The sequence below is a fragment of the Genypterus blacodes genome, unplaced genomic scaffold (assembly GCF_046128005.1).
Source record: "Genypterus blacodes isolate CSIRO-AG114 ecotype Tasmania unplaced genomic scaffold, CSIRO-AGI_Gbla_v1 ptg000022l_1, whole genome shotgun sequence".
Taxonomy (NCBI): domain Eukaryota; kingdom Metazoa; phylum Chordata; class Actinopteri; order Ophidiiformes; family Ophidiidae; genus Genypterus; species Genypterus blacodes.
In genome coordinates this window covers 867,694-893,028 of record NW_027466835.1, presented here as the reverse complement: position 1 = coordinate 893,028, position 25,335 = coordinate 867,694, and the positions used below count along the sequence as shown (strand labels likewise).

General features: G+C 44.5%; 1 protein-coding gene across 1 annotated transcript; it reads left to right on the top strand.

Annotated features, from left to right (window-relative positions):
- The first annotated feature begins 159 nt into the window (after positions 1–159).
- prr36b (proline rich 36b) lies at positions 160–25,335 on the top strand. The gene is made up of 5 exons (XM_076142936.1): positions 160–455; positions 12,726–13,444; positions 13,826–13,913; positions 20,481–20,689; positions 20,951–25,335. Exons 2-5 carry the CDS (start codon positions 12,832–12,834, stop codon positions 23,875–23,877), a joined length of 3,837 nt encoding a protein of 1,278 aa, XP_075999051.1. The 5' UTR covers positions 160–455; positions 12,726–12,831; the 3' UTR covers positions 23,878–25,335.

Here is a 25,335-nt window from a genome sequence, read left to right as displayed (position 1 = left end):
AAATGTAATTGAATGAATTGAATTTTTGCGTTGTCGTGCCATTTTGCCAAGTCACATCTTGATTCCGACACTACAGCAGTCCCTGAAGGCCTCTCCAGCCCTCTCCTCTCCTCCGCCAGTCTCTCCATCCGCTCACTGGTCTACAAGTGTGTATGTGTGCGTGTGCGAGTGTGCGCGCGAGCTGTGAGCGTCACTCCCCTCCTTTCTTCCTTTCAAGGAACGCACATCATTTGTTGGAAAACGCGGTTGCGACCCAGAAGTTTCCTTGTGTGTCGGCTCGGCTCGGCTCGGCTCGCTCTCTTTCCGGTTTACCCCGGTGATTTTCGCCGTTTCTTCACAGTTTCTCCTCACCATCGTTGTCACTTTTTTTTCTTCCCCGTGGACTGAGGCGGTGTGCTGGCTAACACTGGGCGTAGCTGGAGAGGATTTGCTAGCTCGCCTCACTGCACGGACCGGTAAGACTGTGTTTCAGCTTTAGCTAGCAGGCTAATGTCAATTTATTCACGGCGTTAATGTAAAAGTGTCTTCCAAATTAACTTTAAATCCGTGCTACATTCGTACCGGATACAGCTGTGCTTGTCTGTTAATACTGTTGTTCCTTAATACGTTTTAGCGCGTAACAATGGCAGCGGTAACTTGTATGAATGAATATTATTAACACAAAACGCCGTGTTGTAAAATTATAAATGGGTTTTCTTGTAAATGCATATTCTCTTTGTCGTAAAGCGGTGCTGGTTCACACTCTCAGCTTGATTCCGGTTGAAAGGGGCTGATGGGGCGGTGGCAGGGTGCACGGTGGCTGGGAATCACCGTACGACCTATTCGGTTAACCGAACACTGATAAATAGTGAAAGAGCTAATATTTAATACATAAAGCCTTTCTTTTTTCTTTACTGTGGCCATTTTGTCTGTGTTTCCCTCCTGTAACTTTTCCTATCTCCCCTCCTTCTCCATCCTCCATCACCGATGCCCATTGTTCTGTGATGAGACCGAGCAACGTGAAACCCGCCACAGGGCAAAACCAAAATGTTGCACTAAAACATAATCTGAAGTCAAATCCCGTTTTATTACAGAAAGATTGAATAACCTCAGGGCATTTGCAACGTGTCGAAGCAGAAAAGGAGCCCGAGCTTGGAGGGGGGTGTATAACACTGAATTGTGTCTCGAAGCAGTTGGTGTATCTTGGAGGGTAGTCAGTCTATCACAGGCATGTAATTAAAGATGATTAATGCCACCACCGAAAGTGAGCAGCTATTGTGGTGAGGGAGTCCAAACTGGAGGCACCCACAAGTGCTCCCTGCCTCTTTCTGTTGAGGCTGTGCAACAAGACAGATTACACTCCCATCTGAAGAACAATGGAGAGGAGAAAGCCACAGCCAGTTTCCAAAGCCCGGCTAAGAGCATTTAATAATGAGCACGCATGCAAACATTGAAAATCCTTTTCGTTGACCTGCTACCCGGTTCTCTGCCTCCAAGGTGCCACAGACGGCGACATTCTGTAAATAGTCACAAGCTTTGTGGCCGCGATGGGCACCGGTCAGTCAATAATGCGGGTTGATTGTCCAGAAGGTATTGATGTCATCGTGAGTAAATGGCATCCCACAGAGACTAATACAAGCACTTTTCAGGCTCGGCCACAGAGGGCTTGGAGGCTCTCCAGGACTCTTAAAGTCAGACATGGGCTAAGCCACTCATCTTGTCCATCCCCCAGTACACAGATGAGAGAATGGCTGACTCACAGTCCTAGTGGATGAGGCAGTGAAATGGAGGATAGACAAGGCAGGAAGGCAGGCAGGCCGTGGGCTAATGCAATCATATGAAAATAAATTGAGTTTCCATTAAAAACCACACCCTCCTATGAAATTCTTCTGAAAAGGTCTATAAAAGAAATATTAGCTGGAGGCTGTGGATTAATGCCAGAGTGTACCGAGAGGATTTGTCAGAATCAAAGCTTGATTAAATAAAGCAGTTCATTGCAATTATTTAACGTATTTGCACTCAAGGAAGCAATAAATTCCTTTCTGTTTTGGAGTGGACCCTACTTCCACCCTGTCTTCATTGTTATTAGTGTGTTTTATGGGGATGTATGACTAGCAATGTCCCTCCAGACCTGCATTCTGCTGGAAGAACCAGAATGATGGGTCTGTGTATATGTGTGTGTGTGTTCAAGCTAGAGGGAGAGAATACTGCAAGTGTGTTATTGGTTGAAGTGATCCACAGTACAGAGGAGCATACATTTGAATTCATTTAGTGGATCAACAGATTATAAAACAATTACGCAAATGTATTATTAATTTATATATTTATAAAAAGGTAATACTAAACATACTCTGTTTACAGTTTCATTTTCACATCATTTCACAGTTAGTATTTTGGACATTTTCCATATCAATCTCGTTGGGAATGAGTAATTTTTGTTGTGATTTTACTGAGTCATGGATTCATTGATTCATTGTACATTCATCAATTATGACTGTAAGCATTAACCGTAATGGCTACACAAGAGTAGTTTGATGGTGCACATGAAATTTTAAGAAGGCCACCAGTGTCCTCCTCAAAATTAGCCAACCAAAACCACGGGAAAAAATTTAGATTTGTCAGAGTGCTTTGATGGAAGTCTGTTCCATAAGCGTCTCTTTTAGGGCACAATACTTTTTTATGATGGGGTTTGTTCCTGTGGCCCTCGACCCATTCCGTGTTCTTGAAAGGGGGCATGATTGTTGCATTAATAGGTCTGTGTGTCAGCTTGTCCTTAGCCTGAGGGCCTGTGTGTGTGTTTGTGTGTGTGTGTGTATGTGTGTGTGACTCAGATTTAAACCCCCTAGCTCCGAACCTCTCAGTTGTGACAAATGCAAAAGCCTCTGGTCATCAGGCCATTTTCAGCCTGAACTCTTGACCTTTTAGCTTCTTGACATTATAAAAATGGACTTCATCATCACCAGTAATTCTTTCCTCAGCCTGTACAGTAACAGAACAATAGTTTGGCATTGAGATTATCAAAACTCAAACAGAGACAGTACGTTGCGCTCAATCCCCCCCTCTTTCGTCTGGGTGATTGAGGCTTGACAAGACTGCCAGAGGGAATACAGCGAATGTGCAGAATGGAGATAAAGCGGAGATAAATGTTGCCGCCTGCTGTCTTTACCCCAGTCAAGATGGCAGCCCTGGATGGTCGTGTCACAGTTGTCATTGCACGCAGTTGGCAACTGGCAGTGTGGTTTTCAGGCTCTATTTGCCAGCAGCTGCAGTAATTTGCTGTGTTTGGGCGCTCTGAATTCCTTTGGTGAGAGGATGGACAATGGACCTGGTTTGCATTATTGTTGCTAGGTTTCCAGACCAAATTGTCATGGCACAGCGTCTTAGCGGCAGAGCATAGTTGGATTTGAAAAAATCCTTTTCAAATCCTAATGATTAGTAATGATTTCAATATGATTGCTCTGGTTCCCGCAGCTTAAAGATTTTGGTCAGTTTGTCTCTTTACATTGGCATTGCCATGGTGGATGTAGTTCAGATTATGTCAAAGGCTAGCCAGCCTGTCCTCACCATAGCCCCGTGTGGAATGGTAGGTATGCATGCCAGATTCTGCTGCTGACAGAATGATAGACTCTCTTTATCGTAGGCAGCTGTGGGGAGCAATTTATTCATTTGTCGTATCCATTTCTCCTGATGACATTTAATCTGGTTCTGTATTGTCTGATAATTTGAATTGAAAAAATGTACAGCTGTAAACAGTTTGAATTACTGTGATTTGCTAAATATACTGCATGTGTTCATGGTCATTATGGGTGTAGTAAAGTTTATGGCAGGTTCCTGGCAGTTCTGGTGTTTTGAGTTCAGGTTTGGTGAGTGTGGTGTCTGGTTTGGTTCTTTGACAGCCAGTAGTCACTAGGTGCTGGACTGGTCATGTATCCAACCTGACTGTCTCTGCGAGGGATCAGATTCCATCTGGAACGCGCCTCGTTCCACTTAGGATGGCATAATCCTCTTATGGGCACACTCGTTCCCCTTATGTTTTACTTGCATCTGTGCGCGTCCTGTGGAAAGTCTCAAGAGAGTACTGAAGCCTGTTGGGTGTTAATGCCATCCTGTCCAGATGCCTGTGTTCTGCCCTCTTCCTCCATCTCTATCTACTCTATCTGGTGTCATTGATCCAAGCCACCAGCTGGTCTTGGGCTCGCCTGATCTCATTTACCCCCGGAGAAAAGCTTGTCTGTGGCAGACGGCCCATTAAGGACGTAGTCCAGCAACTCTTCAAGTTACAAATTAGCTTTATCTGTTTGTTGCCCTTCTCTATCTTTGTCTCTGTCTATCCCTATGTCTCACTGTCTTGCGTACTCCACCATTTTATTGTTCCCTCCTTGTCATCACAGTCTCTCTTATCTTTCAGGGGGAGAGCACTAACAGTATGAGAAGAACAGGTCCCCTGCCTGTCATACTAATGCACTTCCCTTGTCTCTTTCCCTGTCTCTTCCCATCTGTGGAGCTGCTACCCTGACTTTCTCCTGTGCAGTCAATATTCACGCAGCCATGCTATGCACCGCCCTGCTACGCACCGCCCTGCTGATTGTCTCTGCAGGCCGTGCGGCTTAGCCAGACTGTAGCAGGGCCTACGCCATTGGGGCCTTGTTTGTTGTCGGGCTCTGTCTCTACCCTTATTGTTTTGGGGGTGATGGACCCTAGCCCTGCCTCCCCATAGTATTGTCTAGTTTCTGGGACACACTGAGGCCTCTGTTGCCGTGCTCTCTATTTCTGCCTTGTTCTTTCATGTCTTTCTTAGGTTTGTCTCTCTCCCTTTCGCTTTCCATGTAGCCGTGTCTGTGTACTAGTGGAGGACAGTCAAAGCCGACTGTACAGGATTAGCATCTCTCTTTGTCCAGGGTTAACAAGCTCTGTCATGTGTTAATCTGTACGACCCCAGGGGGCCAAGTTTCTCTGAGCTTGGATGCATCATGGGAAGGACAGGGGTGTATGTGTGTGTGTGAGAGAGAATATTTCTATGTGTCTGTTGTATGGATAAGCTTGTTTTGTGTTGGAAGGGAGTGCAGTATGTGAAACATGCTCTAAGCTCTGACAGGGCATTGACATGTTCTACTGTTTGTAGCAATTAAACTCTTCTCTGTGCCAATTTATTGTTGTTGTGTGATGGGAAGCTTAGTTAGAGTTGAGTTATTTTTTAAGTAACTCCACGTACCACAGTCCTTTTGTGTGACGCTCCCGTGAGTCTTAAGGATTAGTGCCAGCCTTTCTGATCACATGTTTCTGTGATCCAGGTGTCTGTCACACAATGTGCTGCTTCTTCTCATGGCAACAGCCAAGTAAACAAGGAGACAGAACATGGCTTGTTCCTTCCCCTCAGTGGTTCCTTTACTCTGTCTTTCTTATTGAGTGTGACAGCGGCAATTTGAGCCAGCACTAGTAGTCTATTAGCAGTGACTTTTCAGTCTGATACATACCATTAAATAGGAGGTGATACCAGCGTGTTTATTTGTGGAAGCCTTGCTGTTGAGTTTCTACTTACTGGTGCTGAGGCTGGTTCATACTTCTCCACATGAACTATGCCACAGGTATGGCGTAGGTACACAATGGAAATGTAACTACACGTTATGGTGACGCCAACCGCAATTGGTGCGCTTGGTGCTCTCACATTTCGTTCTCATCTCGACACTAACATTCTCTTTTGCGTCCGACCTCCACACTGCCAACTGGCGTTTTGGCAGACACACTAATGAAGAACTCGGTGTGCTCACAATGGGGTACGGTGTAGTTCCGCCGCAGTAGTACAACGTGGCTTTCAGTAGAGATCCTTTTTTTAGAACCCCACTTGTTTTTAAAAAGTGTCATCTTACTCATTCTGCACTTTTTTTATACCTGTTTGGTGCCAATGATTGGAATGTTTTGGCAATTTTTTGTTAGACAATTTAAAGGAATCATCCTCTGTCTCTAACTCCTACATTTGTTGCACTCACTTTCCTTGTTTGCTGTTACTGTCGGTAGTAAAGGAATGTCATTGAGTGCAGCGGGCTTTGTTTGGAGTTTATTTGTGGCAGGACCGAGGCATGTTCTTGACCTCAGGTCGGGGGTCTTTGGAGAGTGTGTGAGCCGTGATTTGTATCAAGTCGATGGAGGCAGCAGAAACACTGGTAACCCTCAGCTGCATTTAACTAGGTGCCCCCCCCCCCAACTCATCCGTTCCCCTGTTCTCTATTCCCAATCCGCCCTCCCCAAGCACATCCTCTTACTGCTTCTTTTGGAAAAGCTTCCCCCAGGCCTCCGAGTCACAGACGATTTCTGTTTAAGTTGAGTGAGAGGCGGAGCCATGCAGAGGATCCATTCAGCTAATTGAGTGTGGGGGAGAGAGAGTTGTAGTCCTTTCAGTGATGCTTGGTAGCACTGATATTATCCTTTCAAGAGTTAAGCTGTGATCCTGTGTCCGCTGTTACATAACATTTAATGACAGTGTCATAACGACTGAGCTAATGAATGGAATGGCTTTATTTGGTCATCATCCTGTACAGATTGTGTCAATGAATTGGAAATATTTTATTTGTCGTGATGGTAACAGCAGCAGCAGCTTGTGTTAGATTAAATGGTAGGGTTGCATACCTATTTGCATCAGTGACAGTTTTCTAAGAACTGCCCCCTGCCCCCCCATGGGTTACAAGGGTTCTTGCATCTTGACCCCTCTATCAGCCATCTGTCGTCACTAATTAGTATCCTGCATTGTTGCCCTTGTCCTAATCTTTATTTCTTGCCACTGATAAATCTTGCCCTTTTGCAGAGTTTCCCTCTGGTTTCAGATGTACTGTTAAGTAATTGTTCATCATTCCTGCAGCCAGGAGGTATTTCAAAATTTGGATCTCCAACATTTTCTAATTTCCAGTCCTAAGTCCAGTTGAAAGTCAAACATTTTTCTAATTTGGGACAGGAAACGTTAGATTTCTGCTTTATGTATCGCATTAAGCACATGAGTCCAAATCACCCTACAGAGGGACTGCAGCCTGACTGAGCCCACTGTTGTGTTATGATTGAGAGTAGGTTGAATGGACAATCTGAGGCCTCGTGCCAGCGTGTGGCGCCTCAAAACCTAGTGTGCATATCCAACATTCTCCCCCTTGCCGAGAAGAGGAGTGACACATACTTAAACTTCATACACAAATACACACATGGAAACATTACATAAATTCTGAACTAAATTAGTATCTACTTGGATGAAACTATTTATACAAACAATGAATATGAAACATGTTAAAGGCAAAGGAGTGGGAAATAAAAGATGTTAATGTATTGTTTCTGTATTCTGATATTTCATACTGAGTACAAGAGGGCCGTGCACAGAAGTGTGATTCTTGGGGGGTTTCCTCTCTGTTGTATAAGGTGATTATCATGCTGCACTGGAATGTTTAAATCCGGCTGGCTTTAGTAAACATCGCCTTACCAATAGAACTAGTTTGGTTTGTTCATTTAAACTACCAAACGTTATCGTTAGATGACGGTAAGAATGTGTTCAAATAAAGATTGTTCCACTGTTTGTGTTTGGTTGTCATGTAGATCTAATCAAACTTTGTGTATGAATAAAAGTTGTGATCGTTGGAACAAACTCCTCGGTGGACTGTCTTTGTAAACACAACCCTCAGCCTGTCGGACCAGGGCCCCAGTGTTTACTAGAATGGTCCAAGAGCACATCTCTGCGTCTGCTGTCAGCTGCTTGTGGTGAGTGTCAATTACTGGGTCAGAAGCTGCTAAAGGCTCATTAAAAACAGGACTGACACCATCTGCATCCTGTCCCTTCACTGCTAACATCTTTGCTAGTACTGCCTGTACTCTTACACCGTCATTATGTACTTCTTGGGTGAGTCTGTCAGGCCCGTTAGAGCTTCAATTAGCATTAGCAGAGGGTCACACTGGCCTCAAAAGCTTACTCTTTTAGCATCTTTTCTACCCCACCGTGGCCACCGCTGCTTCCTTCCCCCACAATCCATCTCTTTGACTTCTATTTAGAGTAGGCCCCGGGGATAGAAGAAGGCACACAGAATGCATATGTATGTGTGTGTACACAGTTGTGTACTGTGAAAGCAGAGCTGACTTTCCCCCACAGTTCCTCAAGCCTTTTGGATAGAATAAAGTGGGGGATCAAGCAAGGGACTTTGTCTTTGTCCATTTCGTGGAGGAGGCTAGAGGTTCTTGATTCTAACTGAGGTTTCTTGTGATTTAGAGCTGCACCATATAGAGAGTGAAAATTAAAATGTGCGATAACTTCTTGCGTAATACAATATGTGATCACATTAAGTTGTGTAATAGCCCCGATTGTATATGCTGCCTCAAAGAAAAGACCAACCATATACAGTAATACAGAATATTTTGTAGTACAATTTTTTTAAAACACAGAACATAAAAGTAAATGTTGAGAGAGAGAGAGAGAATGTAACTCTTCTTTGTGATTGAGCTTGCCTCATAAATGTCTCTTTAACACTCCATTGATACTGCATACATGCTGTCCCCCCACACATGCTAAAAAATGGGAGAAGTACCACTTAACTATTGAATTTAGCAGATGACCTGATTATTCAAGAACACCATGTTTGTCTAGACAGTCAGAAAAGCTTAGAAGCCTCAGCTGTGCTGGCTGCCATCCAGTTATTGACACTTTTGTCCCCAGATAGAGCACACACAGCCTTTCTGTCCAAGTCTGGGGTATTAGGAAGGGATGATGACTAGGAGGATAATCTCACCTGCCCTTTGCTGGCTTGTTCATCATTATCTTCCTGCTAAGGCCTATTAAGCGTAATAGTGACAACAACGAAAATATGGTGTAGTGTCTTGACATAGTAGCACAGAAAGTACAATACAGTATTTGAGATAGGATAAGAACCTTAGGAAAAACAAATATTGCCTACATTTACTTAAACATTTACTGTATATGCAGTGAGGACTCGTGCTCCAGCACTCATGATCAGAAGGAAAATGTAAACACTGCTTGTTGAGTGTGAAGATGCAGGAAAGGAGACCCACATGCTCAGCTTTTGCAATTCTACTTCACCCATTGCTGCTGGTCTTGGTATGGGTTTACTTTTGTGTGTCTCCTTTGTCCGGGGTGTAGCTCATCAGCCAAGCTTGCAGAGAATTTGGAGTGGGATGATGCTTGGAAAGCTGGAGCTACATGAATTGGATACATTGTGAGGGCCGACAAACACATTTTTGCAAAGTCAACTATATTCAGAACAATGACGAAACCTCAAGTTAACACCATGCAAATGACCTTACATAGCCTAACTCTGAGAACACGAGTGTGTGACAGCTGCTTAACCTACAGACAACTCTCGTCAGTCTCCATGTGCTGTTTTCAGGTCAGCATTGAGGATAATCCCAGCCTGTTGAACTCAGGTAGTTGTTTCTCCATTACAAATCCTCTGTGTGCATGTGTGTGTGTCTCACACGATGTCACGCACTTGATAAATGTGGTCCGTCTGCTTGGACTGAGGCACGATGACCCATAGCATAAATCCATAAGTCTGTGTTAAATCCTCTATCTGATATGTAGCATGTAAAGAACCAGACTTAATGTATCTGATACAGCTGTGGATCTGGAATCTGCCACTTGTTCTTCTTCAGGTAAAGGGCCTGAGCCTCAACAGATCACCCCTGGTCCCAGTTAGAACAACATGATCAGAGGAAATAGCTGAGTCATGTTTTCCCCATGCTCAGCAGCTATATTTGAGATCCCCGCGAACCAGCAAAACATTTAGCATAATCCTCACTTGTTCCAGTGATGCTGCTTAGTAATCACACAGCTCTGTGTTACAACTGTATAAATGTAAAGTAGTGTGTGTAATAATAGGGCCACTTTTTGGAGGTTTTTAACATTTGAATTATTATGTAGGATCCTACCAAACCATTCATATATAGTACATAAACACAATCATTTAAACAAACCTGTTACTGCCTCAACCCTATGTGCTTTTGTAGCAACGGCGCAGTCAGCCATTTTGAAAGTGAATGATTACCCTCCAACCAATTAGGCTTAATGAAAACGTATACCAGCCGTGTGTAGATGATGTGTCAATTGGGAGTGCTGCAGTAGTTTCTATTTTGTTGAGTGTGAGGATGGGAATTTCACATACAATGACTTTCTAATCATTATTTTGACTTTACTGGGGTCAAATAGGGATGAAATGGTGTGAACTCCTTGCTGACGGTCTGGGTGACATAGAGCCAAAGGAAGTATAAACTCACAGCTGTCTGGAGGATTGTAGCAGATTGAGACATTTTCTCTGGCAGTGAAATACATGACCAGCTATGTCCAGATGCTTTGTCTTACTGTGGGAAGAGCAGAGTTGAGAAAAAAAAGAGGGGGGGTGTTGATTGGACACAGCCTTATTTCCTGTTTTTTTTCTTCCTCTTTGAGCTATGTGAGGTTTGAGTGATAGCTGGTGCCTGTATTTGGTGAATGGAGTCAGACATCTAAGACAGCACAAAGCAAATATGATAAACATATTTGTCATGTAGACAATACATACATACAGTAGACTGTGTCTATCATCTTGAGTAAGCCACACACAGCCAGTGCTAAAACAAACTGACAACCAGTGTTTGAGCAGGCTAAGCTGGACGAGAGTATAGGAGTGTCTGTTGTCTGTGAATGAATGATTTGTGGTCATCAGGGGTAGCTGGCCTGCAGAGGACTCGGAGATAATTATGACATTTGTGCAGAGGAGGAATAAAAGCCAGACAGAATCCCAGGTTGTCCTAAAACACAATTGGAACACTTTGTCTAGTTTATAACGCTCTCGTTTCTTCTTCCTTTCTCCTTCATCGTGCAGCTTTCTCTGGAAAACTGGTTTCAGATGGTAACACAATTAATCCTCCTATCTACAGTTTGTAGCTACGCGGCATTAAATCCCCTTGTGAGTGAAGGGTGTAGCCTTACTGTCACAGTGTTATGGGTGTCGTTCTGTTGAGCTAGCTTTGTGTATCTGTAAGCGTTGTTTGGGATATATGGATATTTTCTACTACATCTCTCTCTGAAATCTCTCTTGCCCTCTGGCCCTGCGCTCAGCTGCTCCAGCCATCTGTGCAAAGGCAAACAGAGAACAGAGGGATGGAAAGGGGGGTGGAGGGGGAGGAAAGGAATCGTATGCGGGGGGGGAGCAATAGGAGAAAGGGAAGATCAGTGGAAGAATGAACGTGCCACGTGACATTTTATTTAGAGGATGAGAAAAGGATGACACAATAGGGAAAGAAAGAGGAGGAAGGGAGTGTTTCCTGGAAAACTGCTGCAAAAAGGTAATGTCTGTCCTCTTCTGGAAAGGAAAGCAGGGCAGTGTGCGTGTACGTACGTGTGTGTGCTTGTGTGGGGGCGCGTGCATGCACGCGCATCGGGTGGTGTAAGTAAGGGTCATTGGAAAGTAGTGATGTCTATATTTTAGAGCCAGACCTCATTTTACTGCTTGTTTTCCCCTCTTTCTTCTCTCTTGCCTCACTCTAGTCTTTCTCTCCCTCCTTTTCTCTCTGTTCCCATGCTCCACAGTTCAAGTCTCTTCCTCTGGGCTCGCCCCTATGCTGCCTCAGACGTGTCTCACCACTTAGCATCCCACACACACTCCTTGCTCTGTTTGTCAACTTTAACAGGCCGATAACCCCGTGACTTCCCTCTCTGTTTTCTTTCACTAAACTACGTGTCTTGAGTGTATTCAACCACATGAGTGTATTCTTCCTTATACGATTTCAGTTGAAAGTTGATGAGCAAACAAACCAAAACCTAGGCTGGCTACCACACTGGTAGCCAGCCTAATGCTCCTTCTCCTCACTCTTCCCTCAGGCGTTTGTGTTTTTGACCGCTTATGCTGCAGCGATGTTTGTTGTTCAGTAGTTGAGCCTTTTCCTCTCTTTAAGGTTGTTCGACCACTCGACACCAATTTACTTAGTTGCTTAAGTTTTTTAGTAAGGATTTGTATCCCATATGCTTGATGTGTGTTGATTGCTTGTGTTGAATTTGTGTGTGTGTGCATCTGTACTTCTAGAGTGCAATGGCTTTTTACCTGCACTACTTTGCCTAAAGTGTACTCTCGCTTAGGTCTTCCACACCAGTGGTTCTAATGCATACTGAACCAAATAAAAAACAGATAGGCCTAAGCCAACCCATCCAAGTGCCTGTGTAGGCTAAGTGATATCACTGAGCCTTTTAGTATCATAGAGGGGACTGTTTCCTATTGCACTGTATTTGGCATTGAATTTAATGAAGGGGATTTGTAGAATGTGTTATGTGGTTGTTTCTCCGATAGACATGACCTCCTCCCTGCGCCTACTGTGGTCCAATGAGACCATTCCACACATTCAACCCATCATAGAATGTGTTGATCCTATTGTTTGTCCTAATGTGTCTTTTCAAGTGTAGTGTATTAAGCTGTGATCTCTTTTTGTATGGATGTGTTTATGAGTGTGTATGTGTGTGCTTATGTATTTCTCTGTCGTCTCAGTGCCCTCTTGGGTTTCTGCAGCATTTGTTTCCTATATAATGGCACATCCTGTTCAACTTACTTGCTGACTCTAGGACTTGCATATAAGATATCTCTCTCTGTGTGTTGCATACAAAAGCTGTAAGAAGACAGAAGTCATGTCTTTATCTGATTGCCTAATGCCTCTGCTTGCTGGTAGGAATGACAGTGAACAGCCTTTTCATGTCTGGTCTTGACTAACTCTGTTCTTGTACTCTACATTTTTCTCCCCAGACCAGTCCTCGCCCTCGCTAGAACACTTCTAGACCTGTGGCTATCCGGTGAGTGTTAAGTCAATCACCGCGCTCTGCAGAGACAGAACGTCACCACTCGAGGGGAGATGAAACCGGATGGGGTTGCCACAGCATTGCAGGAGCCAATGGAAACATTGGAATCCAATCCAGTAAATGAAGTACCGCCTGTGGAGGGTGCGCCAAACCAGGCAGCCAATCAAATGGAGGAGGCACAGCAGCCTGAAGGGGAGATGGGCCTCGTGAACCCTGAACCAGCCAAGGAAGCTCCAGCTGCAAAGACCAGTAACAAGGCCTCAGCAGACTCCAAAGGCAAAACTACCAACAAGACCGCGACCAAGACGAAACCTGGGACCACCAGCCCAACTAAGCCCACATCCGGCTCAAGGCCCATCACGTCCCAGAACCGCATCACAAATGGTATGTCTAAGCCGCAGACCAATGGAGTTGCTAGAAAGCCCACAGCTGCAGCAGATAAAAAAAACACCTCCACCACAGCTTCAGCCAAAAAAACCATGGGAGTGGTTGGAGCTCCAGCAGCCAAGAGCATCACCAAGGTGGGTGAGAAGAAACCTGCAGGTGCCGGCCCTGCCACCAATGGCTTGAAGACATCGACAACAGCGACAAAGAAGACATCATCTACAGCTGCCAACAGTGTCAAAACCAGCACTACTGCAGCTGCTGCTGCTAAAAAGCCCACAGGTTGGTGAAAATACAGACACAAATAAGAAGTTCAGTTCAACTGGAGCGTATCATGAAATTAGGTTAATTTATAAATAACAATTGCATAATAACTGTCATGAAATATTCATGCGGCTGTAACTGTAATGACTGTTCATTGTAATGGGAGAGATGGGATGTGTGCGGATAGATGCACACATAATGAATTCAGCATACATATTATACACGCCACACTGACTGCTGCTAATATAGAAACACATTTGCCCTACATCCTGCTGACATATAAAAGAAATGTAGGTCATAAATCAGACATACAAATATGTCACGTATGTTAATCAGTCTATTATTTGTCCTAATTGAACACTTTTAACTGTCCTCTCCTCCCTTCTCCTCTCCTCTCAGCTCCCAGGCCTGCCTCAGCAGCTCTGACCAAGTCCAGTTCTGCTGCCTCTCCCAGGCCTGATAGACCCCCAGTTTCCAAGACAACCAGGTGGGTGTGACACATGGTAGAGAGTGCAAAGTGTGAATGTAAACAGTACATGTGTGTCTGGAGGGCATTGCCTGTGCTGCCTGTATGTAGCTCAGGCAGTTGCCCATAATTGGTCCTCTTCTCCGACATTACCCAGGCAAAACAAGGTTCCTTTTATTAAATGCAATTTGGGCTTGTTTGCTCACACACAGCAAATTTGCCCTTCAGAATGGCTTCACTTGGCCGTCAGTTCAAAGAGGACTGTGTTTAAGAGAAAACCATTCTGGAGGAATGACGAACAATGATCTCCCACATACAGGCTTGAAGGGCAAGGCAGAAGTAGGCCAGGAACTTAGCAAAGTCAGAACAAGTGTGAGCAAAGCAGTATTCAGAAAACTTAGATTTTCTGTAAAGTTTTGAAGTCTTAGTTGAATGTCACAGCGTTTGTTTGGAGTTTGTTCGTCTCTGTGCAATCAGGTCAACATGTTCCTCAGCTGAGTCACACTGTTTGCATGGTGTTGACTCTCTATGTGACTTGGTGTTACATGAGAAGGCTGGAGCTGAAGGAGGCCTTTGTCTGAAATATTGATGTTCATGACCAGATAAGGTCCTTTCATTGTGGACTCATCCCATTGCTGCTTCAGTTTGCTTGTTTGTAGGCTTTTTTTTTCATTGCTGGTTTGTGTCATGCTGCATATGACTGTAAGTCACACTCTTGGTGTTGGTCTGTAGCCATATATGGCTGGGTGGTATATTGAATATTAACTATGAAATTATCATTATCATTGGTCATTAATATTGTGACAATTTTTTATCTGGCCAATTAAATATTATAAGGCAGTGCTGGTCTACTACGGCGATTCTCAACTTATTGCTGTGTTGCTAAGCTACTCTCACTCACATAGACTTTTGAGACCGGACGTGAGATCACAGGGTCCAGTCCCACTGCTGAGACTATGTTCCTGCGAGAAGTCAGAACGACTGTGAGGCAACATCCACACGAGTCTGGATACTTTTGAAAACACTGCTTATGTCTGAAAAGGATAGTTGTCCATGCCTGCGTTTTCACATTGCGTTAGAGAAGCGGGCAGAAAATGCATGAAACTGCATTGGTCATTGTCAATTAATATCCACAGTCACACTCACACACTCCACCTGTTACAGGGACCAGTTGGAGTGTGGGGATTAATGTCAGACTATAGATTTATAAAAGAACATCTCATCTCATTAACACTAGTGTAATTCAGAGTGTAATCTATTGCTGTCCTCTGTTGCTCACCAATCCCACCCTTTCTTTACTGTGACCAGTCATCACATCATATAGCTGCCTGTTCAAAAGCAGCAATACAATAGCAAAGTTATTTCACTTCCAGGTGTAAATTTGATCCTGGCTGTCTCAGGCTCTCTATCTCTTCTTAGTGTTTATCGAACGTCTTTGTGCAAGCTGTTTTATTCTTTGGTTTTAACGAAGTGGATACTGCTGGAATCTATTGTAACAGGGTGTGGTACCGAATCTATACAGTTGATAAATTAACTATGGTAACATGATCACATATAATAGGCTGAAAACTAGAATCTTAAGCTTAAGTATCTCACAAGATTAATACATTAAGGTAATCTGTGCATCCCTGTGCACCTAAAATGCAATATATTGTGTTATGTGAGTCAGTAGTGTGTTAAATTTAGTAGCCCAGAGAATACTTTAGTTGCAGTAGACCTATATATATATATATATATATATATATATATATATATGAATTCCCAGGAGAGAGGTAAAAGCATTACAGATGGCAGGCTCCTCTCACACCACCATGTACCCTTCTAGGCATACTTTGTTAAGCTTGTGCGCCTGCATGTCCGCTCACATGTGATGTGCTCTGACAGGGCCATAAATTTCTGCTTTAATTAGATTTTGCTCTTTTCCCCCCATGCTCATCCTTTCATTCAACCCTGCTTTCAGTAAAGTTGTCGAGAGCTCCATGGGCACAGTAATTGGCATATCAGGCACACTGCATTCCCCCCCGTCCCAGACTCTCCCTCTCTCTATCATGTACACACACACACACAAATTTCACTCAGGGTAAGATTATTTAATTCCATCTGCAGCAGGTTTTGGTTATTAGTCAAACTAAAGTGCAGAGCGAATGCTGGCTCACTAAGTGACAAAGACCTAATTGAATTGACCACACGGCAAGGCCACGGCAAGGCACACACACAAGCGCTTCATTCTTCCTATTCAGACCGGAGGTTTTAGCTAAATTAAATTAGGCTTTATAGTTATTGCTGCCAGTTGCTCTTATTATAGCTGAGTCTTAATGTGGTTGCTTTTGGTTGCAACGTTCATTGACGCCGAAATGTTCCTTAGGTTTAAAAACTAATACATGAAGTAAATATATTCAAATATGCTTAAAATAGAGACGACAGCAAAGAGATTTCCTATATCAATTATACAGACATTTACCACCTAACAAACAACTCCCTTCACACAGCACTTTACCTGTGACCTAAAAAAAACAGGTGAGTAGAGAATGACGTGTTTGTGCGCCACTCCTGATGGTCGTGTCTTGAAACGTGAGGCGTGTATAATAGATGAGCTCAAGATGTTGGAGTGTTAGTGTTAGTAATGTCTGTATAGGCACAAATACACAGTATATCGCATGAATATACAGACATACACACGTCTCAATATATGTATTTGTGTTTTGTGTGCTTCCATGTATGCTTATCCAGGTTGTTGTGTAGTCATATAGTACATTGTGTGTGTGTACCTGATTGCTTACAGCCCAGCTTGTTGACTGGAAACATTTCAGCCTGATTAATGTGCAAATGGAGAAACGGAGAAGGCATTATGAGTTGTTTGAACGTCATGTCATGAACAACACATGCTGTTTTATGTCCGCTTACAGCAATGAATATGTAACATTTGCGCCAAACAAAATACACGTTACACACTGGTTACTGGGTTCTGACACGCAGCATGGAAACTGCCCCTTTAGTTTGTGTGCTCTGCTTGGACAAGTAGCAATTGCATGCAATTAGAATGCAGGACATGTGTTCAGTTGCGGGTATATTACACAGTATGACGACGTAGAGCTAAAGGGCCTACTAGCTGGCGCGCTGAACATGTGTTTCAAGCGCACATGCTGCTTGCTGAGCTACTTTCGCCTTCCCCTGTGTCTATGACTGCAGCAGAGTGAAATAAAGCAAAAACTGTGCCAGTGCAGTAGGGGAAGTGCATGGCTGAATAAGTCATGTGTGCGTGCTGTGCTTATTGCGGCTTGCAGAGGAACATGTGAGGTTGACATGAAGGGATGGGCATGAAATTGTGTTCGTCAGAGAGGAGGAGCCGAGGACCACAGGGTATCTCTGTGGGATACGGAGGCGCATAAAGGACAGAGCAAGGGTATCGCCTCCATTTGGTCTGCTCTTATTCTACAGACCCAGAGCAGGAAATGAAACAAATTTACCCTTGTGGTAAATTCGTTTACCACAAGGTGATCATGCCGTTTACTTAATCAATTTACTTCCATCCACTCAGACATCCCTGTTGTTGTTTCCCATGCTCTTTTTTTCATTGCTCCCTGGATGATAATTTATTTTTATTGAAGTGTTTTGAATGTAACCCTCTTCATGATCTAACAAATTAGAGCTTAAATCATGGTGACTGTGCTAAGCAGTAGTCAGGGCTCTTGTCCCAGACACTATTCTACAGTAGGAAATGATGCATGGTGAGTAAATCTTCTGTCCTGCCAAGGGTGTGGCCCATTACTCCCTGACATGATTGTATAGTGGTGCAGCCGCAGACCCAATTACCAAATGGATTTGCTGAAAAACACCCAAGAGGGAGTGAGGGAGGGACAAAAGATGTATATACCGTATGAGTGTGAGAGAACAGCTTCATGGAGCAGATTTCATGTAGCATTCTTGTCTCCTCCCTGAAAAAGTGGAGTCCATGTTAAACAGGTTGAAGATCCTGCCTCCACAACTCTGGTGCTTAATTGACACAGCATCTACTTTAATTTGCTGCTTGGCCAAAGAGGAGAGAAACCATTTCATTGTCTTTCCTGCAGGGCAGATATGTCTCTGCTTGCTTTGCTACCTCCCTGCTTACTCATTCTCCCAGGTCATTGTGCATCTCATTATTTAAATGATGTCCTACCTCTTTACAAAGCAGCACCAGCAGGTGAAAAGATTTTTTTACACAGGCAGCCAAAATCAGCATCCTCATATTTCCTCATCACTGACGCTAAAATGTTGTCAATAATCCTCAGGCAAGTTCAGTGAACTTTAAGTACGTTGCTGTTTGTGCCTCATTGCACTCAATAGCAGCTGATCATCTGAATTTTCAGCTCAAGTGCATTTCTAGGCTCTCAGTTCCAGATAAGTTTAACCCCAATTAATGTTTTTTCTCTCAGCCACCATTTTATTTTTTATATTAAATTGAATTGACTCTTTGCTTTTTTCAATGTAACATATTATCTTAAATTATAGAACAATATAAATGACCTAAGTATAGAACAATATAAATGATCTGGACAAAATTATAGGAACCCTTAACCCATGCATCTTTATGAACTGTGGTAAAGTTGGTAACACGTTCAAACAGGTAAGCACTTCCAGACTCGATAACATTTAAGCCACATTTTCTTAAAACACAAATAAACGATGAGTCATAGGTAGGCAATACTTTCTTTTTGTTTTAATGTGGGTCATTGAAAAACCCAATTATTCACAGAGAGGCGTGTTGTGGAAAACAGGAGCAGTATTTTAACTACCTGCTCTCTGATAGCTGGATATCCTTTTGCAACATTCAACCAGAAGGTGTCCAAGGTCTGTTCACTGAACTTCAAGTTTAAACCACAATCCTCTCATTTTAATGAGTTGCTCTTGTATTTGCAATGGTAAGTTACTGTCCATGACAACAGAGCTGAAAGGATCACGGACCCAGTGAAAGGAGGCTTTCAAAGGAAGCTGAAGAAAAATAAATGGCAAATTTAGGGTTTTAAGGTGAAGAGATAGCCATGAAGACTGTCGTGGTCTATATCTGGTTTTTACTTTTTTGTTAGATAAATAAATTTGCCTAACAATTATCTGGTTCTATCAGTCCCAACCATCATCTTGTTTTAATTTACTTTTTATTTCTATTATTAAGGTATCGCAATGTCCAAATATTTTAATCTCAACATTTTATTAGATTTGCAAGGCTGTGGAAAGTGTGTGTACTACTGCCACACTTGATGTGCTTCTTACACAGCCTGTAGTTCCAGTTTAGGGATTTAGAGAAGTTATTTTTGTGCTCTTTTCAGAATTAAAGATTAACATGGTCCCAGACATCTTCGCACTCCCTGTGCCTCCCTCTATTGCCTGTTCTCTTTCTGCCAGTACTAACTCAGTTCTTTATTTAGAAGCAGGCAGCTATTGTAGCACGGGCCAGGGAAATGGCACACTACATCTTTGTCACGGCTACTAGATGTGGGTTACGTTTCACAAACCAGCCACCATAGAAGCTAGCTTCTAGGGCAGGCAGGCTGCCAGAGCAGCCAGTGTGTTTTGCATACTGCTCCAAGTGTCAAGCAAAATGCCCAGATCAGTCCCATATCGGGATGGGATGAAGCTCAAACCTCATGGTTGAGTGGCATAAGAGCGGCTCATGTTTTTAATCTCTGGGGTGTGGTGTGACTCACCTCCCAAGCTACTCCAATTCATCGCCCCTCAGGGGAGCTTGTCATGGGAGTTTGGAGAGCTGAACCTGCAGTGTTGTTACCCAGGCAGAGGATTGAGTGTCTGATCTAAAACATTGTGTCAGATTCTCTTGAACCTGATACAGAAACGCCAACAGAGGTGGCGGTAAAGGGTGCGGTCGGATCGGATAAGGACGGACTTTTTATTTATTTACATAATGCAAAGCTCTCGTGACTTGCATTTTGCTTTTGGCCCACTGTATGCAGTTTGTTTGTTTGTGCAGTCACGTCACACACGCACACATTAGGAATTGTCCATCCTCACCTGTGGGGTGGAGAAGCTAAGCATTTTTTTAATTTTGCAATCAATATGCATTAACGGTCTTTGTGTCCTTATGTAGTGCTTGTTTTTTTTTAGATGGTATCCTCAAGCAGTAGAAGTGATAATAAGTCCTGTAGGAGGAGTAAATACTGTGGACAGACACTCAGAGAACAGGGGCTCGGCCAGTACATAGAATGTCAAATCAGGGAGAGACCTGATGTTTGCCCCTTGCTGTGAATCCTCTGATGGGATGAATGATTCAGTCAACTTGAATGAATAGTCATGCATAGTGTTCTGTAGATATGGTACACATTATCATGATATTGATTTTACTTCAGTATGTCTGTTTCCAGGGGGTGTTGAAGGAATGAGAATTACTCACAGTCGGCACATAGACCAGTTTTACTAACATTCCTTTGACATTCAGATAATTAGGTATCTTTACTCGGAGACACACGGTGCCTTTTGTTGCAAGGAATAAAATGTTTGTCTTTGTATCATAGTCTTCAAAAATTAGGTCACCCTGTTCCAGATGTGAATGCTGAACTTCCCTGTTTTTCTAAACCTTTGTCTTTGTCTCTTCAGGCCTTCCACTGGCACAGCAGCATCTCGCCCTGCAACAGCTTCAACCCGACCGCCCACTGCCAGCACAACCAAGAGCACGCTGACAGCCAAAACTGCCCCCCCTAAAACGGCCTCCGCCACTCCCAAACCTGCTGCACCCAAACCGACCTCCACTGCCCCCTCTGGTGGAAAACTTACAGCTTCAAAAACCACCACTCCTGTTAAGAAAGGTAAATGAGATCACATTGACATGAGCTATCAGGGTTGTTCGTTTGTAGAAAATAAGAATGTTTCTGTTCTGTTTCTGTTCCATGTTTCTGTTCTGTTTATTTTCTAATGGAATTTCCTGTGCCTCCCACATCTTAAATTAGAATTCATATTTGCTGTCATGATGTATTACTGAGAACATAATATCAGTATCAATATAAGTAATTTAACATCAAGATAACATTATTATTTAACCATCTCTATTTTCTGTTTCCCCCCTGTAGATGTAACCAAACCATCCACCCCAGCAGCCAAAAAGTCTGTAGATTCCCCCCTCTCCCGCTCTGTAAGCAAGCCAGCAAAACCAGACACCCCCAAATCAGCTTCTAAATTGGAGTCCAGCGCCAAAAAGCCAGCGCCTAAGGTTGCCGACACAAAGACACCCACCCGCCCCAAAACACAAGCATCCAAGGATGCTCCCAAGACCCCTGGTTCTAAAACTGCCGCAACCAAGAGCTCTAGTCCCAAGAAAACAGTGGGCAGCAGCACTCCAACTCCTGTAAAACGCGGCCCTAAAGCTGCAACGGTTCCTGAGCCTGAATCCAAAGGAGCTGAAGCTAAAGAAGTTGGTGCTGCTGTAGCTGCTGCTGCAGCCATTGCTACTGTTGCAGCTGTTGTTGCCACGTCAGAGGAGCCTGAACGTTCTTTGGAGACAGCATTGGCAGTCAAGCCTGCAGTAGATGCAGTAGAACCAACTCTTCCCACTCCAGAACCACTTTCTGCATCAGTGCAAGAATCACAGCTGGTACGTGAACCATCACCAGAGCCAGTACGAGAACCAATTCCAGAATCAACAATACAAGAATCTCCAACAGTTGAACCTGTCTCCATTCCTCAGCTCTCAGCCCACCAGGATCTAGTTAATCTGGAGGAGTCCACCAACGACTCAGTTGCTTCTCTTGGAACCACGGTCATGTCTCCTCCTTGTTCCCCAATTGGCCTTAATTCTCCTGTCAGGGAGCCCCAGAATGCCTCCTCTCTCCTGGATATGCATGTCCAGTCTGATCCATGGGACAATGTCCAGGCTCCCTCTGACGTCGCTCCCCACGGACCAGCTGACGTGATGTCATTTCAACAGGACAGCAAAGAACAAGAATTTGGCCAGAGGCTAAGGCAGGAAGACGAGCAGCAGGAGGAGGAGGAGGAGGAGGAGGAGGAAGAGGAGGAGGAGGAGGACGATGAAAAGGAGAACCTGTTTATGCCGAAATCCACAGCTCCATCTGGAGACACCTTTAATATGATGGCTCAGGCTAACATGTTGGGTACATCACCCATGGACAGTTTTAGTTCCAGGGATCTGATGTCCCCTTCGGAAAAAGAGGAGGCAGTGGAAAAGGCAGATGAAGAGATCAATGAGGATGATGATGAGGAAGATGATGACGAAGAACAGAGGAGGCTGGGCCATCAGCCTTTATCCATAGTCACCGACATGAGCACTTCTCAGCCATCTGAGGAATTTCAAGTCCGCCCCTCAGCCTTTGGGGCTTCAGCAGGCTGGCATGGCGATGACCTTCTGTCCGGTCTGGACTCTGAGGACGTGAGCAGCTGCACCAGCAGTCGGCAGCATGGAGTGTCTGACCTGAGCAGCGCCCAGCACACGGCAATCCTGGAAGGCACCCAGAGCTCAGACGCTTTGGTCGACTCGAGCCTTCGTGGCTCTGAGGGCGACGGAAATCTCATGGGTTCTCCTAATGTGGAAACCTTGGCAAATGAAGAAGAGGAAGACGAGGATGAAGATGACGAGCGGGTGGATGAAATGGATCTCAGTTCAGAGAGGGTTGAAGAGCATCACAAGGTGTTCCAGCAGCATGGCCAGGATGAGGAAGAGGAGGATGAGGATGTAGAGATGCCCAGTGAAGGAGTGACGGAGAGCGGTGGAAATGCAGATGAAGACGACCTGAATGACGAGGAGCGTTTGGATAACCTCAACCGATCTGTTCCTCTGGCTAGTTACCCTCCTGCGGCTTCCTGGGGTCAGACCAATCCCTTCGCTGACCCCTGGGCTCAACCAGGCTCACTTCTCTCCGTCTCCTCCCCAAGCCCAATTTCGGACCCTGGTGCTGCTGAATCTGAAACGCCAACGCAATCTCCTGCTCATGCATATATGGACAGCAGCTCTCCCTCCATGGCTCCTCAGTCAGAGCCCCAGCAGTCAGAGTCATTCCATGAGGAGACAGACCCCGACGACGCCCATGCCCCACCTACTGCTCCAGCCGCTGGCATGTCCCATTCAGCCGCCCTGAGTGGAGCAGCTCTGGCCGTTCACAGTAGTAGTGAGACGAGCACGCCAGAGGAACTCCAGGATTATGACAGCAGCTCTGGGGTGGAGTCACGTTCTGACAAACAGCACACCCCTGTGCCTGCTTCAGTCCAGCCTGACATGGACCAGGACCTAGGTATTCATCTGGAGAAAGGCGATGGAGAGGAGGAGGAAGCCGAGACGCTCCCAGCTGATGAAGTCCTTGGAACAGGACCTCCAACTGCTCCTGCATCTGCTCCCTCTTCCCCCTCCACCTCAGGAGACGAGGCCAGCGACACAGAAGGAGAGATGCAGATAAATGACCCTGATGCACCCATGATATCAGATGAGACCGCAGGCTTTGAAAGCCCTCCTCCCAATTGCAACCTTCCTTCTCTTGATGAGGATGAGGAGGCGGTGGACACAGCAGCTGGTGAGGGTGAAGAGGATGGAGGTGGGGCAACTCCTCAGTCAGCCAACTCTGTGGCATCCTATGGCTTTGACTGCACCACATCCAACTCCAATGCCCACTCCATGGCTGAGAGCTGTGGAAAGAGTCCAGGAATCTTCTCCCTGGAGAATGAGGAGCAGCTGCCCGAGGAGGCCAAGGATCCCTCCCTGATCAAGGAGCTTACACTGCCCTCAGCGGCTGCTGCTCCGCTGGAGGATCTGCTGGGGAGGCCAGTGGACCTGATGCCTTTGGGCCACCCAGGAGACAGTCAGCCCAGCCTAGATGACCACCACTACCTGCTGGGGGAAAAGATTGCAGCAGGCAACCTGGAGGAGGAAGATCCGCTGGAGCCCGGTCACCATCTTGGGGCTCCGCATCCTGGAGACTCCAGCGACAGCCAGATGTCTTACTACTCTACCTTATGTGATAAGACTGATAGTTTTCTGGCAGGTAATGTATAAGTCCCTCCTATTACCCCTGGAATGCACCTTTTCCCTGCACCCCTCCCCTCTTACCTGTCGTTGTTTGTTTTCTCTCCAGCGGGGTATTCTTGGTACGTTGCTTAACAAATAAGAGATCAAGTGACTTGCGCAGGATCTCCTTATCGTGCTGTAATACCCAATCTAATGCTTTGGTTCTTCAACCGCACATGAGGACTTGATTAGAAAACCATTGAGGTAATCGCACGCTCCTGCGTTCATTGAGAAGAATACATTGGTCGATACCGACGGTCAAAACTCTGACCATTAGTGTCTGATTGGCTGACGGAAATGTGGGGCCAGAGGACAAAGTTCGGTAATCAGGTTTGATCTTACCGCTGTGTTGCCATCACAACAAGCGAGCGATCCGGGATCATTCCAAGTCGTCGCCGATTAAAGGGTAAATGCACGTACCGAGAATAGGCCCCGGTTGGGTTAGATGGTTTAGAAGAAGAAAAAACAGGAGGGCAAGATTGTAGGCAAAGATTTTAAAAGGAAAAAAAAGAATAAGACGACGGAGAAATGACTGTAGCAATTTAATGAAGCCTCCTTCTTTTCATACTATTATGGTCATGGTTATGAGTGTATGGCTTAAACTACTTTATGTACAATAGCTACTACCATTTTCTATTAGAATGTTCTTCTTAAGTAACACTGCATATTCTGTAGCCCCTGGTGGGGCGTCGACCGATTGGTCCGATGTGACTGAGCATTTAAATTGAAAAGAAAAAAACACTGATGGAATGAAATGGACTTGTTGTGTATTTATCCTACTGTTTTTACCGATCAAATGTCAATGATTTATTTGGTTTTTGTATTTGCTTGTTTTTTTGTTTTCTGTTTGATCTCTCTTTTCTCCCTTGCCCCCTTTTTACACACTCTCCATGTTCTCCAGCACTATAACAATAGTTCCATGCTTGTTTTTGTTTTTTTAAGTTTGTTTTTTCTTGTGTCAAGATAGTTAGCTATCAAAATAAAGGCTAGCTGTTAACGTGGCGCTTTGCCTTTTTCAGATTTATCGAGGTAGGTATGGAAGTATTAGATTTCAGTTGATGAAGTTTTTAAACGTGTGCTTCTCCACTCCTTGCATACAGTTAGCTTGTAAGACATATTCCGTGCAGTTTCCGTGCTGTCTGTGTTTCAGGCATTTGGTTTTCAGTGGCTGTGCTTCGAGCCTCAGTTAGCTCATTTGTTCTTTGGATGAGACTAACAACTAGGTTATCATTTGTGAAGAGACCCCACAGTGTCCCACATCTTACATATACCTTTCATAGTCGGCGTTTGGTTTACTCTTTCAACAGTATATTGCATGTTTGACTAACATTAAGACAATGTGTTCTACCTGATGAAGTTGAAACAGTTCTACACTAGACGTGTTCATAAATAAATGGTTCACACTAGGTTTTCTTTCAAAATTCCATTAAACATCGTTGCAAGGCA